Below are 19,995 nucleotides of genomic sequence, written 5' to 3' on the forward strand. Positions count from 1 at the left end.
CACGTGATGAGGGGACGCTCGTTACGTAAACTGCAGCGTCTAGTCTTTGCGCTAGAGGGAAACTGGGCGCCATTTTGTCAGAGACCAAATTCTATCATATTTAACACAATATTGTCAGTCATGGAGACAAATGGTTACGAACAGACGAGAAAGAAGATTTAATAAAATGTATAAAGCGTTATCTTGGTTGTTATTGAGTTTTGCTTGTTGGATTTCTTCTGTAATGTCGGGTGTATTTCAGGGTGTATCAAAATGGAGGGGTGAAGGGGATAGCAAGATGATTGCTGGCCGCAGTGCATGCTGGGACAAGGAGGGAGGCTCAGCACGCTGGAGTCAGTATGTCAGTCTTCAGATTCATTGGTGAGAGGATTATTACCCCCTATCCCAGCCCTTCATACCCTCCTGCCCGTGCACAGCATGCCATGGTTGTGACTAAATACTAGACCCAGTAAGGACCTCTTCTATGTCTCCTATACTTACAAGGTGTCATCCCAGTGAGGTCCTTCCAGTGATAATATACACTCACCGGCCACTTTATTAGGTACACCATGCTAGTAACGGGTTGGACCCCCTTTTGCCTTCAGAACTGCCTCAATTCTTCGTGGCATAGATACAACAAGGTGCTGGAAGCATTCCTCAGAGATTTTGGTCCATATTGACATGATGGCATCACACAGTTGCAGTCGCAGATTTGTCGGCTGCACATCCATGATGCGAATCTCCCGTTCCACCACATCCCAAAGATGCTCCTCTATTGGATTGAGATCTGGTGACTGTGGAGGCCATTGGAGTACAGTGAACTCATTGTCATGTTCAAGAAACCAGTCTGAGATGATTCCAGCTTTATGACATGGCATTGCATTATCCTGCTGAAAGTAGCCATCAGATGTTGGGTACATTGTGGTCATAAAGGGATGGACATGGTCAGCAACAATACTCAGGTAGGCTTTGGCGTTGCAACGATGCTCAATTGGTACCAAGGGGCCCAAAGAGTGCCAAGAAAATATTCCCCACACCATGACACCACCACCACCAGCCTGAACCGTTGATACAAGGCAGGATGGATCCATGCTTTCATGTTGTTGACGCCAAATTCTGACCCTACCATCCGAATGTCGCAGCAGAAATCGAGACTCATCAGACCAGGCAACGTTTTTCCAATCTTCAATTGTCCAATTTCGATGAGCTTGTGCAAATTGTAGCCTCAGTTTCCTGTTCTTAGCTGAAAGGAGTGGCACCCGGTGTGGTCTTCTGCTGCTGTAGCCCATCTGCCTCAAAGTTCGACATACTGTGCGTTCAGAGATGCTCTTCTGGCTACCTTGGTTGTAACGGGTGGCTATTTGAGTCACTGTTGCCTTTCTATCAGCTCGAACCAGTCTGGCCATTCTCCTCTGACCTCTGGCATCAACAACACATTTCCGCCCACAGAACTGCCGCTCACTGGATGTTTTTTCTTTTTCGGACCATTCTCTGTAAACCCTAGAGATGGTTGTGCGTGAAAATCCCAGTAGATCAGCAGTTTCTGAAATACTCAGACCAGCCCTTCTGGCACCAACAACCATGCCACGTTCAAAGGCACTCAAATCACCTTTCTTCCCCATACTGATGCTCGGTTTGAACTGCAGGAGATTGTCTTGACCATGTCTACATGCCTAAATGCACTGAGTTGCCGCCATGTGATTGGCTGATTAGAAATTAAGTGTTAACGAGCAGTTGGACAGGTGTACCTAATAAAGTGGCCGGTGAGTGTATATATATATGTATACAGCCAGGTCCTTCCAGTGATAGTATATATATATGTATACAGCCAGGTCCTTCCAGTGATAGTATATATATATGTATACAGCCAGGTCCTTCCAGTGATAGTATATATATATATATGTATACAGCCAGGTCCTTCCAGTGATAGTATATATATGTATACAGCCAGGTCCTTCCAGTGATAGTATATATATATATGTATACAGCCAGGTCCTTCCAGTGATAGTATATAGCTGTCTCACACTGTATCCATCCTAAAGTTTGTGTGTTTGAATGTTTGTTCCTCAATCACAGCCAAACGCCTGTACAGATTTGGCTGAGATTTCGCACATACCTAGATATTTTGCCGGAAGGAATGAGAAGCCACCTCCCGAGCCGCGCACTCCCCCGACAGCCCCACCGGGACCGGCGAAACGATACTCCAGCTCCATTGTACAGCCTGTCATGGCGTCCTCGCTGCTCTGTCCACGGCGCTCCCATTGGTCCACGCCAGGCTCTGGGCGGGCCTGTGGAGAAGCGGCGCGGCCTGATACGTCCGAGGCAGTGTGTGGGCGGGCCGCTCTCTGCTCCCGAGCCCGCCCAGCATGGCGCCTACTCGCAGCTCCGGCTACGTGTGGCATACATGGTGCAGAGCAGTTACGCACATCTCCCAGCCATCCGCCCGACAACTATGTGGAGTGAGTGAGCGGAGACAGCAGCGTGGGAAGGTCCAACTATTTCTTTGTGTTACAAATCTAGGGGGACATAATGTAAGGGGCCTATGAAACTGGGGGCAGATAAAGAGCAGGAGGGAGCACAGCATGACACTGGGCCAGATGAAGGGGAGGAGAACGGCATGACACTGTGGCAGGTGCAGGGGGGGGAATGGCATCACAATGCTGCAGATGAAGGGGGAGCACGGCATGACACTGGAGCAGATGAAGGGGGGGGCCGTGTGGGGGCACATAAAAAAAACCCCATGAGAATGGGCGGAATCAACGTAAAAGTGGGTGGCGTTAAGTTTCCCTCGGCGCATATTTTCTCCCTCTTTCGACTCTTTCAAAAGTTGGGATGTATAGGTAGGTACAGAGACCGCGGTGCTTAGTATTGCAGCTCATCCCCATTCATTTCAATTAGATTGAATTACAGCATGGCCGTGTGATGTACAGATTCTACCTGAGTAGCAGTGGAGCTCAACAGCATATTCCTAGAATACTCCTTTAGGCTAAGGCCCCACGTTGCGGAAACGCAGCTTTATTTGTTGCAGTTATTTGAGCCAAAGCCAGGAGTGGATTGTGCAAAAGGTAGAAGTATAAGAACTTCCTATTAGAGATGAGCGAACACTGTTCGGATCAGCCAATCCGAACAGCAAGCTCCCATAGAAATGAATGGAAGCACCTGACAAGTACACTTTGCCGGCATCACAGGTGCTTCCATTCATTTCTATGGGTGCGTGCTGTTCGGATCGGCTGATCCGAACAGTGTTCGCTCATCTCTACTTCCTATATATTTCCTATTCCTCTTGTAGCCATTCTTGGCTTTGGCTCCAAAAACTGCAACAAAAAAGAAAACAAAACTGCATTTCCGCAACGTGGGGCCTCAGCCTTAAGGATCTCCATAGTGGAGTTACTGAATTCCTGCCTCCAGGCACCTCACATATTAGTAACCCTTACGCCGGCTTCACACGGACATTACAATTCGGGACACTGAAGCTGCGAGGAAGCCGGAACTCCAAGCATCATAAACAACTATACTGCTGACAACCAAATGTGTCCATGTGAAGCCGGCCTGAGGGTGCCATTACATGTGGTCTTTATTCACATTAGCGCATGTGATGTTGTTTCTACTCTGATCAAAAACACACCTGTGTAATAGAAGCCCTAGGGGGGGGGTTCAGGCTACCCTTGTTAATGTCCGTTGAGGGATGTCAGCAACAAACATAAACTGCAGCAGAGAAATGGACAGAGACAGTCAGTGACCATTCCCATTAACACTAATGTAAATGCAGGGTGTAGTGTGGGGGAGACTTGCTGAACTTTCTTGTTCTTTTAAAAATTAAACTGCCCCCCTGATGGCAGAATCATGTGTTCAGATAATCCCATAGACAATCGGACAACCATGTGAAGACCGTCCAAATTCTAACGTGTATGGCCTGTATAGTGCCCCCTCCCCATAGTATAATGCCCCTTATTGTTTACTTTAGAATATAATGCCCCATACATTATAATGCTTCCTTATTGACCCCACAAAGTATAATGCCCCTTAGTGTTGACCCCTTACTGGCCGCACACAATAAAACGCCCCTGAGTGTCACATACAATATAATGCCCCCTTACTGGCCCCACACAGTATAGTGCCCCTTAGTGGCACCTTAGTATATACCTCCTACATAGTGGACCCACACAGTGTAATGCCCCTTAGTGTACTGAAGACATTTTCTTCCTTGTGTTTGTTCTCAGACATCGGTATAAACCTGACGGATCCCATGTTCAGGGGAATCTATAGAGGCACAAAGAAACATCAAGGTAAGTTGTATCAGTAACGATGTCATACAGTGCACAACACCTAGGGGGCGCTCACTGTATACATATGGGCTCCTAATGATGAGAGACCAATAATGTGGCCCTCTGGGTGCGTCACACCAAAAATGTTCTCCCCTGTTCTTCCAGCACATAGAATTATAGAGTCAGGAGGGACCAAGCGTCACATGTGGCCCCTTCTGTGGCCCGGCTGGTCAGGACTTCCACCCAGTCCTTATCAGCTCATCCGTGGTCATTCCTGAGATAAGAATGATTCATGTTTTCTCTTCCATTTACAGATGACTTTGCAGATATAATTGAACGTGCTGTGAAGGTCGGCGTGGAGAAGGTGAGGGGGTGCATGTCCTGTCCCAACACACTCACTATTAACATGGTTGTCCAGTATTAGAAAACATGGCGGCTTTCTTCCAGGAACAGAGCCGCACTTGCCTCCATAGAAGTTAATGAAGCTGATCTGCAGTACTACTATGGGAGGGTTTCTTAGACATGCCCTGTGTAGGGAGGGGAGGAGATACGCTGTGACATCATCTATTCTCAGTAGTGATGTAAGGATGGCTCAGTGGTGTTATCTATAGAGGTCTTAACTTCTGTTGTAATATTGTCTGTAAAGTAAATGAGGTGATTGCTGCAAAGAAAGTCCCTACAGGATTGGCAAATGCCAGTCTACTGTTAGGCTAAGTGGTCAGAATACAATTGCAGGATATAGCACATTTTTGTTGACGGGTACAACTCGTTCACCAAAAATAACCAAACCTTCTGTTTATTTCTCTTCAGTTTATGATCACAGGAGGAAACCTACATGAGAGCAAAGAGGCGATCGATATGGCCCGGACCAATGGTATTTATCTATCACATATTTCGCTAGTCCCCCTATTCCTGAGAAATTGATTCAGGTAGTTTTCCGTTACCAAATTGAACTTAAGTTGTAGTTATCGTGAGTTATATCCTGTATTATACTCCAGAGCTGCGCTCCCTATTCTGCTGGTACAGTCACTGTGTACATACATTACATTACTTATCCTGTATATACTCCAGAGCTGCGCTCACTATTCTGCTGGTACAGTCACTGTGTACATACATTACATTACTTATCCTGTATTATACTCCAGAGCTGCGCTCCCTATTCTGCTGGTACAGTCACTGTGTACATACATTACATTACTTATCCTGTATTATACTCCAGAGCTGCGCTCACTATTCTGCTGGTGCAGTCACTGTGTACATACATTACATTACTTATCCTGTATTATACTCCAGAGCTGCGCTCACTATTCTGCTGGTACAGTCACTGTGTACATACATTACATTACTTATCCTGTATTATACTCCAGAGCTGCGCTCACTATTCTGCTGGTGCAGTCACTATGTACATACATTACATTACTTATCCTGTATTATACTCCAGAGCTGCGCTCACTATTCTGCTGGTACAGTCACTGTGTACATACATTACTTATCCTGTATTATACTCCAGAGCTGCGCTCACTATTCTGCTGGTGCAGTCACTGTGTACATACATTACATTACTTATCCTATATTATACTCCAGAGCTGCGCTCACTATTCTGCTGGTGCAGTCACTGTGTACATACATTACATTACTTATCCTGTATTATACTCCAGAGCTGCGCTCACTATTCTGCTGGTGCAGTCACTGTGTACATACATTACATTACTTATCCTGTATTATACTCCAGAGCTGCGCTCACTATTCTGCTGGTGCAGTCACTGTGTACATACATTACATTACTTATCCTATATTATACTCCAGAGCAGCGCTCACTATTCTGCTGGTACAGTCACTGTGTACATACATTACATTACTTATCCTGTATTATACTCCAGAGCTGCGCTCACTATTCTGCTGGTGCAGTCACTGTGTACATACATTACATTACTTATCCTGTATTATACTCCAGAGCTGCGCTCACTATTCTGCTGGTACAGTCACTGTGTACATACATTACATTACTTATCCTGTATTATACTCCAGAGCTGCGCTCACTATTCTGCTGGTACAGTCACTGTGTACATACATTACATTACTTATCCTGTATTATACTCCAGAGCTGCGCTCACTATTCTGCTGGTGCAGTCACTATGTACATACATTACATTACTTATCCTGTATTATACTCCAGAGCTGCACTCACTATTCTGCTGGTGCAGTCACTGTGTACATACATTACATTACTTATCCTGTATTATACTCCAGAGCAGCGCTCACTATTCTGCTGGTACAGTCACTGTGTACATACATTACATTACTTATCCTGTATTATACTCCAGAGCTGCGCTCACTATTCTGCTGGTACAGTCACTGTGTACATACATTACATTACTTATCCTGTATTATACTCCAGAGCTGCGCTCACTATTCTGCTGGTACAGTCACTGTGTACATACATTACATTACTTATCCTGTATAATTCTCCAGAGCTGCGCTCACTATTCTGCTGGTGCAGTCATTATGTACATACATTACATTACTTATCCTGTATTATACTCCAGAGCTGCACTCACTATTCTGCTGGTGCAGTCACTGTGTACATACATTACATTACTTATCCTGTATTATACTCCAGAGCTGCACTTACTATTCTGCTGGTGTAGTCACTGTGTACATACATTACATTACTTATCCTGTATTATACTCCAGAGCAGCGCTCACTATTCTGCTGGTACAGTCACTGTGTACATACATTACATTACTTATCCTGTATTATACTCCAGAGCTGCGCTCACTATTCTGCTGGTACAGTCACTGTGTACATACATTACATTACTTATCCTGTATTATACTCCAGAGCTGCACTCACTATTCTGCTGGTGCAGTCACTGTGTACATACATTACATTACTTATCCTGTATTATACTCCAGAGCAGCGCTCACTATTCTGCTGGTACAGTCACTGTGTACATACATTACATTACTTATCCTGTATTATACTCCAGAGCTGCGCTCACTATTCTGCTGGTGCACTATTCTGCTGAAGTGTTGTACCTATTGCCAAGCTTGCTGACTGTTTCCAGTGTAACATGCTGTGTACCTATGAGATCTATTTATAGACTATACTGTGGATTTGCCAGGTCGCTTCTTCAGCACGGTCGGCTGCCATCCCACCAGGTGTGGAGAGTTTGAGGCTGGAGACCCCGACCAGTACTTATCAGATCTACAGAAGCTGATAGAGGACAATAAGGGGAAGGTTGTGGCGGTCGGAGAGTGCGGCCTGGGTGAGTGTAACGCAGATCTCTGATTCTTTGTGCAAACCATAAATCCTGATCTTACCAGATTTCTTTTCTTCTGCGCAGACTTTGACAGACTGGAGTTTTGTCCAAAGGAAACACAACTGAAGTAAGAAGGATCCATCGCTCGTAACCTCTAATTCAGTGCAGTAATTTGGGTGTAACATGAGTCCAGCTGTGAGATATACTTATTGTAGAATACCTGGGGGGGGGGGGGTGCCGCTAAATCCGCATGACGTGTGCTGCCCCCAGACCCTAGGGGAAGGTAATGCATGTAGCACTGTTTCCTTGTTCAGGATCACAATGTGCCCAGCTGTAATCCTGCCCCTGCAAAATGTGACGTGTGGCCCTTGGCTGGAGCCCAGAGGCCACATTGTAGACCCCGCTGTCTTATGGTTGTATTTCTTCTCATTCTTCTTTCTATGAAGGTATTTTGAGCAGCAGTTTGCCCTGGCAGAGAAGTCTCGGCTCCCCATGTTCCTGCACTGTAGAAACGCTCACAAGGAGTTTTTAGGTAGGTGGACGTCACGTTTGGGTTACAATACTATGTGTAGGAATTTAATATAATGTATACTATCATATGACTTCCTAATAGTGTCTGCTTGCCTCTCTAGTCACACTCAGCAAAAATATAAAAATTCCAGCTGCACACAGCCACCACTAGGGGGAGCTCACCGAGGACAGATCTATACAGCTCAATAAAACGCAGTGAGCTCCCTCTAGTGGTGGCTCGGTGAAGGGCAGCAGATCAGTAATACATACACTCACCGGTCCCTTTATTAGGTACACCATGCTAGTAACGGGTTGGACCCCCTTTTGCCTTCAGAACTGCCTCAATTCTTCGTGGCATAGATACAACAAGGTGCTGGAAGCATTCCTCAGAGATTTTGGTCCATATTGACATGATGGCATCACACAGTTGCAGTCGCAGATTTGTCGGCTGCACATCCATGATGCGAATCTCCCGTTCCACCACATCCCAAAGATGCTCCTCTATTGGATTGAGATCTGGTGACTGTGGAGGCCATTGGAGTACAGTGAACTCATTGTCATGTTCAAGAAACCAGTCTGAGATGATTCCAGCTTTATGACATGGCATTGCATTATCCTGCTGAAAGTAGCCATCAGATGTTGGGTACATTGTGGTCATAAAGGGATGGACATGGTCAGCAACAATACTCAGGTAGGCTTTGGCGTTGCAACGATGCTCAATTGGTACCAAGGGGCCCAAAGAGTGCCAAGAAAATATTCCCCACACCATGACACCACCACCACCAGCCTGAACCGTTGATACAAGGCAGGATGGATCCATGTGTCAGAATCTATGTGTTAGAACCTCTGTTTCATCATGTGAAGATACTGTTCCAAGGATCTCCACTAGTGGCCGCTATTCAGGTGTCATTATTACTCCTACCACTGGAGGCTGCTGTTCCTTGACTCTTGCCCACAGTTAATGTGGCGAGTATTGCTTCATGACCATGGCCATCTTGTTTCCTGTTTGCGGCCATCTTGTTTCCTGTTTAGGCCTATATATACCCAGAGCATATTATAACCAATGCTTGAGTATTGTGTTTGTTCCCAGTCCTCTAGCTCTGAGGTATTCTTGCTCAGTATACCTTGGCTTCTCCTGCTTACCCGCTCCGTGTATCGACTCCTGGCTTCATCTGATTACCCGCTCCGTGTTTCGACTCCTGGCTTCACCTGACTACCCGCTCCGTGTACCGACTCCTGGCTTCACCCGACTACCCGCTCTGTGTACCGACTCCTGGCTTCATCTGACTACCCGCTCCATGTACCGACTCCTGGCTTCACCCGACTACCCGCTCTGTGCACCGACTTCTGGCTATCCATCGATCAAGTCTCTTACTCCGCTGTGTCTGCCGTCCTTCCTGGCTATCGGATTCCAGCTGTATCACCAGTATCGTAACAGGATACTCAAGCCTTAATAATGGAATCCGCCGGGATTAAGAGTCTGGAGGATCGTGTGAACCAGATGCACGGTACACTGTCCAAGCTTCATAGTGAGGTGCGTGACTTCAAGACTAAACATACGGCCTTGGAAAATCAGACTACACACCACATTCAAGTTTATGGACAAGCCATCCAAAACTTGCAGGAATTGGTACGTGATCTAACTGACCGCATGGTCAAACTGGAGTCCCAAGAGCGTGGTGGAACAGCATCTGCCCTTCCCACTCTGCCACTTCCACCCTTTAGGTTTGGTGGGGACCGAGATAAATTTCGAGGATTCCTCAATCAGTGCCAACTCTTTTTTGAAGCTCATCCCATGCATTACCCCACCGACCGATCCAAGGTTTTGTGCATCATCATGCTCCTGACACATAAGGCATTAGCCTGGGCTAGCCCTTTCATCGAGACAAACGATGTTCGGCTGAATAATTTAAAAGACTTCCTGGCAGCTATGAGTGAAGTGTTTGACGATCCCAACCGAGTGGCTACAGCGGAGGCGACTTTACTAGCACTACGCCAGGGCAAACGCTCAGTAGCTGAATATGCCTTGGAATTCAGGAGGTGGGTAATTGACACTAAATGGAATGATGCTGCTAAGCTTACAATCTTCAGAAATGGTCTTTCTGGGACAATAAAAGATGAGTTGGCACGTGCTGAAGCTCCCACTGAGGTGGATAAATTCGTACAACACTGTATCCGGATTGACACTAGATTGGCTGAACGTAAACAGGAGAGATGGGGCTCCTTGTGGTTCCGTAACAATAAGGCTGCATTCACACAGAGTAACGCCAGGCGTTTTTTGTGTGTTTTTTGCACATAGCGCCGCGTTTACGCCGCGTAGCGCCGCGTTAACGCCGCGTATACGCCGCGTTAACGCCGCGCTATTTAGCGGTGGCGTTGCCCGGCGTATACGCGGCATATACGCGGCGTATACGCGGCGTAAACGCGGCGCTATGTGCAAAAAACACACAAAAAACGCCTGGCGTTACTCTGTGTGAATGCAGCCTAACAGCTATACTTCTGTTTCAGCTCCGGCTACCAGAGACTCCCAGGAGAAAGGGTACCAGGAATCCGGAGTAGAGCTGATGCAAGTAGACAGCATGCAGAGATGTGAAAATGCTGAAAGAAGAGAACGTAGGCTTCGAGAGAATCAATGTTTCTATTGTGGAAAGAATGATCACTTCCTCATTAATTGTCCCCACCGGGGGCGCAAGACTGTTGCCGCTATGGTCGAACCAGAATTTTCAGATGAGGAATCTGTGTGCTCTGAACATGTTTCACCTGTGGTTGCAGTTACTCGCTCCATTGCACCTGGTATAGGAAAGGAGAACAAGGACTCCCACTGTGTTATGTCTGTAAAATTCCTAGCCAACTCCCAGTGGATATCCACACAAGCTATGGTCAATTCTGGAGCTAACGGTAACTTTATGGACATTGACTTTGCCAGAAGACATGGGGTGAAACTGCAAAAAAGGCGGTCTCCTATCGTTATGGAAACTGTGGACGGGTCTCCACTGAACTCAGGACCAGATGATCATGAGACCGAACCCCTGGAGATGGTCATGGAGCTTAATCACCATGAGGTCCTATCTTTCCTTCTAATTTCATCCCCACACTTCCCTATTATTTTGGGATTGCCATGGCTGCGTACACAGAACCCTATAATTGATTGGGAGACTAAGAAAATATCCTTTCCATCCGAGTCTTTACAACAAGAGTGTTTTTCTGAACAACCCCAGAGCAAGCCAGAGGAGAACCCTCAATCAACTACAGGATTACCAGTCATATATGCAGAATTCGCTGATGTCTGCGATAAGAAGAATGCTGACAAACTCCCGCCACACCGCGATTATGACTGTCCGGTGGAGTTGTTACCAGGTGCGGCTATACCTTTTGGAACCATCTATCCTTTAGCAAAGCCCGAACTGAAGTCTCTCAAGGAGTACATTGATGAGAATTTGGCAAAGGGATTTATTCGTCCATCTTCATCACCAGCAGGTGCACCCATATTTTTTGTTAAAAAGAAGGATGGTTCACTTAGACCATGCATCGACTACAGGGAACTGAATAAGGTTACCATAAAGAACCGTTATCCCCTGCCATTAATTCCTGAATTGCTGGAGAGAGTCCATCAAGCAAAAGTATTCACAAAGCTAGACCTCCGAGGAGCCTATAATCTTATTCGTATTAGACCAGGGGATGAATGGAAGACAGTGTTTAGATCACGATATGGGCATTTTGAATACATGGTCATGCCCTTTGGTCTTTGTAATGCACCGGCAACCTTCCAACACTTTGTTAATGATCTTTTCAGAGACTTATTAGACTTATTTGTTGTCATCTACCTTGATGATATTCTAATTTTTTCCAACACATTAGAAGAACATCAAGATCACGTGAAGACCGTGCTGAAACGTTTGAGGGACAACCAACTCTGCATCAAGCTGGAGAAGTGCGAATTCCATCAAAGAGAAATACAGTTTCTGGGTTATGTAATCTCTCCTTCAGGACTATGCATGGATACTAGTAAAGTTCAAGCAATCATGGACTGGCCCATTCCCAAAAATGTGAAGGAGGTGCAACGCTTTGTGGGATTTGCCAATTTTTATAGACGTTTCATCAAACATTTTTCGGAGATAATTGCACCAATTACCCGATTAACAAAGAAGGGAGCAGCCTTCGTCTGGTCCACGCAGGCACAAGAAGCTTTCTCTCAACTAAAGACTAAGTTTACAACAGCTCCCATATTGATACATCCTGATCCGGAACGTGCATTTATTGTTGAAGTGGATGCCTCGGATTGTGCAATCGGAGCCATTTTGTCACAAAGAGTTGGGGAAAAAGACATGCTACACCCTTGTGCCTACTTCTCAAGACGCCTGACCTCATCAGAAAAGAATTATGATGTAGGAAACAAGGAGCTCCTAGCGATCGTAGCCGCTTTCAAAGAATGGAGACATCACTTACAGGGCGCAACACAGCAAATAGTGGTCTTAACTGACCATCGCAATTTAGAATTTGTTAGATCTGCCAAATGTCTGTGTCCTCGTCAAGCCCGATGGAGCTTGTTCCTAAATCAATTTAATTTCTTAATTTCCTACAGGCCTGGTTCTCGGAATGGTAAGGCCGATGCCTTATCTCGAATGTTTTCCACTGAATCCTCTCCTGCAGAGCCACCAAAGACTATCCTCCATGAATCAAGATTCTTCGGGGTGATCCATAACACAGACCTGCTGGGGAAGATAAGAGAAGCCTATACAAGTGACCCAGTCTTGGCACATCCCCCCAATGATTTATCATTAGTCTTCAAGAACAAGGTGTGGATCCATGAGGACCGTCTCTATGTTCCTGAAGCAGTACGACTAGAAGTCTTAAAACTAATTCACGACTCCAAAATAGGGGGTCATAAGGGAGTGCAGAAGACACAAGAATTCCTATCCCGCTTCTTTTGGTGGCCTGATCATCTCAAGGATGTGAAGAAATATGTGACATCTTGCAGTACCTGTGCAAGGAATAAGATTCCGCGCTCTTCACCTATGGGATTGTTACAGCCCTTACCAATTCCATCTCGCCCCTGGGGATCAATTTCTATGGACTTTATCGTAGATCTGCCAGTTTCTAAGGGGAAGAATACCATTCTGGTGGTGGTGGATCGTCTCACTAAAGCCGCACATTTTGTCCCTTGTTCTGGATTACCTTCAGCTGAGGAGACAGCTGATCTTGTCATTCACAACATTTTTCGTCTTCATGGAGTGCCTGATGAGGTTGTCTCAGATCGTGGAGTACAATTTACCTCAAGATTCTGGCGAAGTTTTTGTACTGCATTAAATATCGATATTAATCTATCATCTGCCTTCCACCCTCAGTCGAATGGACAAACAGAGCGCACCAATCAGACCTTGGAACAATACCTACGATGTTATACATGTCATCTGCAGGACGATTGGTTTGACTTACTTCCTGTGGCAGAATTCTCTTATAACAACTCACAGCACGCATCAACGAAACAGACTCCATTTTTTGCAAATCTAGGTTACCACCCCAATATTCTTCCTAACTTTCCGATTGAGACCTTCATTCCTGCAGTCACCGATAGAATCCAAGCATTACAGCAAAATGTCAAGATGTTAAAAGAGACTCTGAAACTTGCTCAGGAAAAGTATAAGAAGACAGCTGATAGGTTACGCAGACCTTCACCGACCTTTCAGATAGGGGACGAAGTTTGGCTGTCTACTAAAAACTTAAAGCTCAATGTACCGTCAGTAAAACTAGGACAGAAGTTTATTGGTCCTTTTAAGATAACAGCACAAGTAGGCTCTGTGGCTTTCCGTCTCCAACTCCCCAAGACAATGAAGATACATCCAGTATTTCATGTGGCACTATTGAAACCAGTTGTTCCCAATCCGTTTCGAGGCCGTCTGTTGCCTCCTCCGGGTCCCATTAAAGTTGCTGGAGAAGAACACTACGTGGTTGAGAGAATTCTGGATTCTAGGATCTTCAGAAACCGTCTGCAATATTTAATACAGTGGCAGGGATATGGTCCTTCGGAAAATTCATGGGAGCCCATCAGCAACATCAATGCTCCTCGTTTGATTAGAGAATTCCACCAAAGATATCCAGACAAGCCAGGTCAAGCAGCGTCCAGAGGCCGCTGTTAAAGGAGGGAGTAATGTCAGAATCTATGTGTTAGAACCTCTGTTTCATCATGTGAAGATACTGTTCCAAGGATCTCCACTAGTGGCCGCTATTCAGGTGTCATTATTACTCCTACCACTGGAGGCTGCTGTTCCTTGACTCTTGCCCACAGTTAATGTGGCGAGTATTGCTTCATGACCATGGCCATCTTGTTTCCTGTTTGCAGCCATCATGTTTCCTGTTTAGGCCTATATATACCCAGAGCATATTATAACCAATGCTTGAGTATTGTGTTTGTTCCCAGTCCTCTAGCTCTGAGGTATTCTTGCTCAGTATACCTTGGCTTCTCCTGCTTACCCGCTCCGTGTATCGACTCCTGGCTTCATCTGATTACCCGCTCCGTGTTTCGACTCCTGGCTTCACCTGACTACCCGCTCCGTGTACCGACTCCTGGCTTCACCCGACTACCCGCTCTGTGTACCGACTCCTGGCTTCATCTGACTACCCGCTCCGTGTACCGACTCCTGGCTTCACCCGACTACCCGCTCTGTGCACCGACTTCTGGCTATCCATCGATCAAGTCTCTTACTCCGCTGTGTCTGCCGTCCTTCCTGGCTATCGGATTCCAGCTGTATCACCAGTATCGTAACACCATGCTTTCATGTTGTTGACGCCAAATTCTGACCCTACCATCCGAATGTCGCAGCAGAAATCGAGACTCATCAGACCAGGCAACGTTTTTCCAATCTTCAATTGTCCAATTTCGATGAGCTTGTGCAAATTGTAGCCTCAGTTTCCTGTTCTTAGCTGAAAGGAGTGGCACCCGGTGTGGTCTTCTGCTGCTGTAGCCCATCTGCCTCAAAGTTGGACGTACTGTGCGTTCAGAGATGCTCTTCTGGCTACCTTGGTTGTAACGGGTGGCTATTTGAGTCACTGTTGCCTTTCTATCAGCTCGAACCAGTCTGGCCATTCTCCTCTGACCTCTGGCATCAACAACGCATTTCCACCCACAGAACTGCCGCTCACTGGATGTTTTTTCTTTTTCGGACCATTCTCTGTAAACCCTAGAGATGGTTGTGCGTGAAAATCCCAGTAGATCAGCAGTTTCTGAAATACTCAGACCAGCCCTTCTGGCACCAACAACCATGCCACGTTCAAAGGCACTCAAATCACCTTTCTTCCCCATACTGATGCTCGGTTTGAACTGCAGGAGATTGTCTTGACCATGTCTACATGCCTAAATGCACTGAGTTGCCGCCATGTGATTGGCTGATTAGAAATTAAGTGTTAACGAGCAGTTGGACAGGTGTACCTAATAAAGTGGCCGTTGAGTGTAGTATTCCCACTGTGATAGTACAGGCGGTGAGCAGGCTGTGATAGTCCATGTCCGTGCAGTCTCCTGACGTATGACCATATCAGCGATGGCTGAGCACGTCAGACACTTCGTATCAGTCACATCTTGTCTCTGATCCCTAGACCGAGACTTGGAGGTTTCTTATTAATCACCTTATGTCCTAATTCTCCTATTTCAGATATAATGCGGAGGAATCGAGAGCGCTGCGTTGGGGGTGTGGTGAGTGTGTCATGTGACCAGAGATGGCGCTCACTTTCCTATTATACAATCCCTAATCCAATAGAGTCTAATGTAACATCTGACGTCCGTGCGATTGCCAAGATCTCTGCTTGCCACAAATAGCCTTGTTGCTGTGTAAGCGGAAAATCTAAATATACGGAATCGTTCTCACAGCTGGGAGGTTGTTACAATGTGTTAGGATAGACAAGAAGCACAAAGCAAAGATCCTGAAAATTGTAACATTTCTAAGGATGGGTTCAGACTGTCCGTTGCTCTCATCCGTCACAGCTTTTGACTCCTTTCAGTGAAATCCTGCAGTTTTCTCTCTCCCCCCCTGTGTCTGGCGTACAGGGCTGTGGGTCACTTTATACAGATCTATCTCAGGCATTGTAAAATGGAGAAACCTGCTTTTTGTGTCATATGTAAGCGCAGATTCTCATCCGTCATGTGTCACTATGGATGTTGTTCTACCTTTAGTATTTCCAGAGATATCACTGGTTGGCACTGGGCTATTTATATACAGCTGCACACAGTATATATATATATATATATATATTCCAATCCCCTGTCTATTCCACTAGTGATGTCTCTGGGAATTATAGAGGTAGAACTGAGTCCTATGTGTCCTATGGAAGGCGAGAATCTCCAATTTCATATGATACCAAAAGTAAGTTTTTACAATTTATAATGCGTGAGATATTGAAGGAAGCGTCATACAGCCCCGTCCACCATATACAGTGACAAGGACAGCTCTCAATAGAGGAGCAAGGGAAGGTGTGACCAATACAGGATCTCACAGAAAGGAGACAAGATAGGACTTCTATAGGAAACACTGCTGTGCTGCCATCTATAGGTTGCACACTGCATTGTTGGTGCTGCTGTGGAGATACTAGAATGGTGTGGTTAGAAGTGAGTTCTCGCTGGACTGGCATGGATCCAGTAGGTGGGACTGTCAGTAGTAGGCACTGCCCCTTGTGTCTGTGAAATGGCTTTACCGTGTTAGTGAGGGGCGATTACCGTATCCTGTGAGAAGGAGCGGCTCTATAGGTATACATGATGTATATAGTCCTGGTGATATGTGCCGGGTCAGTGCAGGCCCTAACATGGTGTCTCTTCATTCAGGTTCATTCATTTGATGGTACAAAAGAAGACGCAGAAGCCATCATCGGCCTGGATCTCTACATTGGCATCAATGGCTGGTAAGAGGGAATGCGGAGTTAGAGGGGACCTCCTAATGCACCCCATTAGTAAATAGTAAGTTAATGGGGGAGGGGATATTTCCTGCTTATTACGCCCCATTCATCTGCAGAGCTCGGCATTCCACCCTGGGAGACGGAATTCCTCTTCATTTTCTATCATGTGAACTGCCCCTTAGTGTTAGAAGACCCTTATGAGGATTTGTCCATATGAAATTCCCATAGCTGAAAAATTTAGGCATTTGAAGCTGATTTTTCAGCGGCGATCTATTCTGCCTTACTCAGGCCTATTGATTATCTATCCTAAGTATCGGTCATCCATTAATAATCCTGTAACACCCCAGTGCTGTCCCATCCCGTATCTCGCTGACGTGTCTGTACACGGATCCAGCTTTCCATTTCACTCTTACATTTTTACTTTTCCTTTACCAGTTCCTTAAAAACGGAGTCCAACCTGGAAGTGCTGAAGACCATCCCGAGCGAGAGGCTGATGATAGAGACAGGTGGGCACCAAGACAATAGGGACCCCTCAGTAGTGCAGCCTCGGGGTTTGGGCCTGGGGTTTCAAAGAATTATATCAAAGCATAGAAATAAGATATTACACATGGGTTTTCTTGATATACCCTACAGGAGGGGGTCTCCTGCTCCCCTCTATAGGGCCCTGCTCCTTCTTTGGCCAGAGATTTGACCTCAATACAGACCAAAGAATGTCCTAAGCATCCGGCCATAGGTATGGACAAAGTAGAGGCGTCGTCCTACCTTTTTATTGACTCTAGTTGCCCCTTCTGCATCTTGGAAGCCATACTTGACAATATAACCCTGCAGCCATCAGTGAGGGGTCTCAGCTCACCGATACCACCCACCCTATCACATGATCTCACTACACCTATAATGGAGAATTCTCCTCACATGACCATTGCGGACTGGTGCATTGTGCTCTTTCTTAGATATCTGACACCGCTGTCCTGTTTTTATGATAGATGCCCCATGGTGCGGGGTGAAAAATACTCACGCCGGCTCCAAGTACGTGAAAACCACATTCCCTACGAAGAAGAAGTGGGAGTCAGGACATTGCCTGAAGGACAGGAACGAGCCCTGCCATATCAAGTGAGTATCGGGCACATATCATTGGACACATATCTGTTCTCTTAGTATCAGTCCCCACTATTCATGTATCCTGGCCAGAACATTATGATAGGAATACCCGCTAGAAGGCTCCATTGTGATCCAATAATACCTGCAGGTCCTGATGGCCATCAGTGGCTTCCTATACTGTAGACTGCTATATCCATATAGGTGAGATACTATTGTAAGAGAATGCAAACTGCACCAGAAATATCACAATGGTGCACGTATGTACATGGGATACATTAGATGCTACAGTTTCTGTACATGTACACTGCAGGAAAGACTTGGTGCTTGTATTTTAAAGTTCTGCCCCTGTCCATGGATTGGTTGGGGTACTGGTCTATAGATCCCTGAATGTCGCTTCCAGGTTACAGGCTGGGTGGCGCCATGTTTGTCTGTCACAGTTCAGTCTCAAGTGTATGGACTAAACGGCAATACCAAGCACAGCCACTATACAATGTACGGCGCTGTGCTTTATAGGTAGTGGAGAGGCCGCAGCGCTCACCTGACCTGGTGCAGAATCTTCAAACAGCTGATCGGTGAAGGTCCTGAGTGTCAGACCCCTGCCGATCTTCAAGTGATGATTTATTCTAAGGATAGGCCATCAATATTATAAGTCTGGAAAACCCCTTTAATACGGGGTCAGCTGCAGGGCCCATTCACCTATATAGACAATCCTATAATATGGGGTTAGGTGTGTATTCACACATGGCTGATTTGTTGCTGAGATTTCTACAGGTGATCTAATGTGGCAAACAAGGATATAGAGGACTGGCACACAGAAATATTTGCTACGTGTGAATACAGTTTTATAGTCCCAGCAATGACTCTATAGGTGACGTCTGTATGTGTTTCAGGCAAGTGGTGGAGATCATGGCGTCAGTCAGAGAAGAAGAACCCGAGGAACTGGCGAAGACTCTCTACAACAACACAACCAAAGTTTTCTTCCCAGACGTGTAAGGTGGAATGGCTATAAGGATGAATTCACACATGGCGGATGTGGTGCAGTATTTTCAGTCCCTGATTTTGACTGAGGCTAGCAGAACTCCAGAATAAGACGACTGAGATGAACAAAACTGCGGTGTGTGAACTCATCCTAATAAGCACGAGACAATGGACTGGAGTCTATGGCCGAGGTCAGTGCCCTGCAGGGGGCGCAGCGGTCACCCAGGCTCTGCCATAGATCTGGCTCCTTAGTGCATCATGTACCTGTTCTTAAGGAATTGTCCTAAGCCTGTCCCATATCTGTTTGTGGTGGCAGACCGGTCTCTCTATTATAAAGTATGCAACAAACAATGGCTACCATTCATCTGTATACCATCACATGGGCATATAGCAGCCACCAGCGTGTAATAGCGCAGACCCTTCCTCATGGTACTGACCTGCTTACGATGTACCCAGTGTATGGACACCGCTCAGACGTACAGGCAGGCGAGGACATCCACATCACTGGGCCGTGCACATACAGATCACATTGCTTCATGCTGTATTGGGCCCTGTTATGATTGGAATATGTTCACATGCAACAGGTTTATTGTAAAAATTACATACGTCTGTGTGACTTGCAGAAATCCATGCAGGCGCTGCAGAAACCACTCCATTTCTGCAACAAATCTAGGTGTAAGGGTCCTTGTATCCGTCCTATTTCCCAGACTACAGTTTCTGATCACATGACCCTATAAGGAAGAATCCAGCAGATACATCAAGATATATTCAAGCCTGCAGACAATCCCTTTAATATATCCTTAGTATTATTCTCCAAGGTCTTGTGATCTGGTCTCTGCTCCGTGTCCAGTAGCCACAGCCTATCACCCACTAGCCAATATGCCTTTTCTCTCTGCTTTCAGAAAGCCATAATACAGTCACATGACCTGGAGCTCTCCGTTCCGGGGTCAGTGGTGATGTAGATGTGATCCCTTATCTTCTGCAGTTTCCTTCTCTATACATGTCTATAACTTCAGCATGTT

The 19,995-nt window shown here is 46.0% G+C and overlaps 1 protein-coding gene across 1 annotated transcript; it reads left to right on the forward strand.

Annotated features, from left to right (window-relative positions):
- Positions 1 to 299: 299 nt before the first annotated feature.
- On the forward strand, positions 300 to 19,310 carry TATDN1 (TatD DNase domain containing 1). Its single transcript, XM_075272067.1, has 12 exons — positions 300 to 360; positions 4,200 to 4,265; positions 4,559 to 4,608; positions 5,055 to 5,118; positions 7,370 to 7,513; positions 7,592 to 7,634; positions 7,954 to 8,039; positions 15,664 to 15,704; positions 16,827 to 16,903; positions 17,333 to 17,403; positions 17,881 to 18,007; positions 18,886 to 19,310. The coding sequence occupies exons 1-12, from the start codon at positions 339 to 341 to the stop codon at positions 18,986 to 18,988; spliced, it is 894 nt and encodes a 297-aa protein (XP_075128168.1). The 5' UTR covers positions 300 to 338; the 3' UTR covers positions 18,989 to 19,310.
- The last annotated feature ends 685 nt before the right edge of the window (positions 19,311 to 19,995 follow it).

The sequence above is a fragment of the Leptodactylus fuscus genome, chromosome 4 (assembly GCF_031893055.1).
Source record: "Leptodactylus fuscus isolate aLepFus1 chromosome 4, aLepFus1.hap2, whole genome shotgun sequence".
Classification (NCBI taxonomy): Eukaryota; Metazoa; Chordata; class Amphibia; order Anura; family Leptodactylidae; genus Leptodactylus; species Leptodactylus fuscus.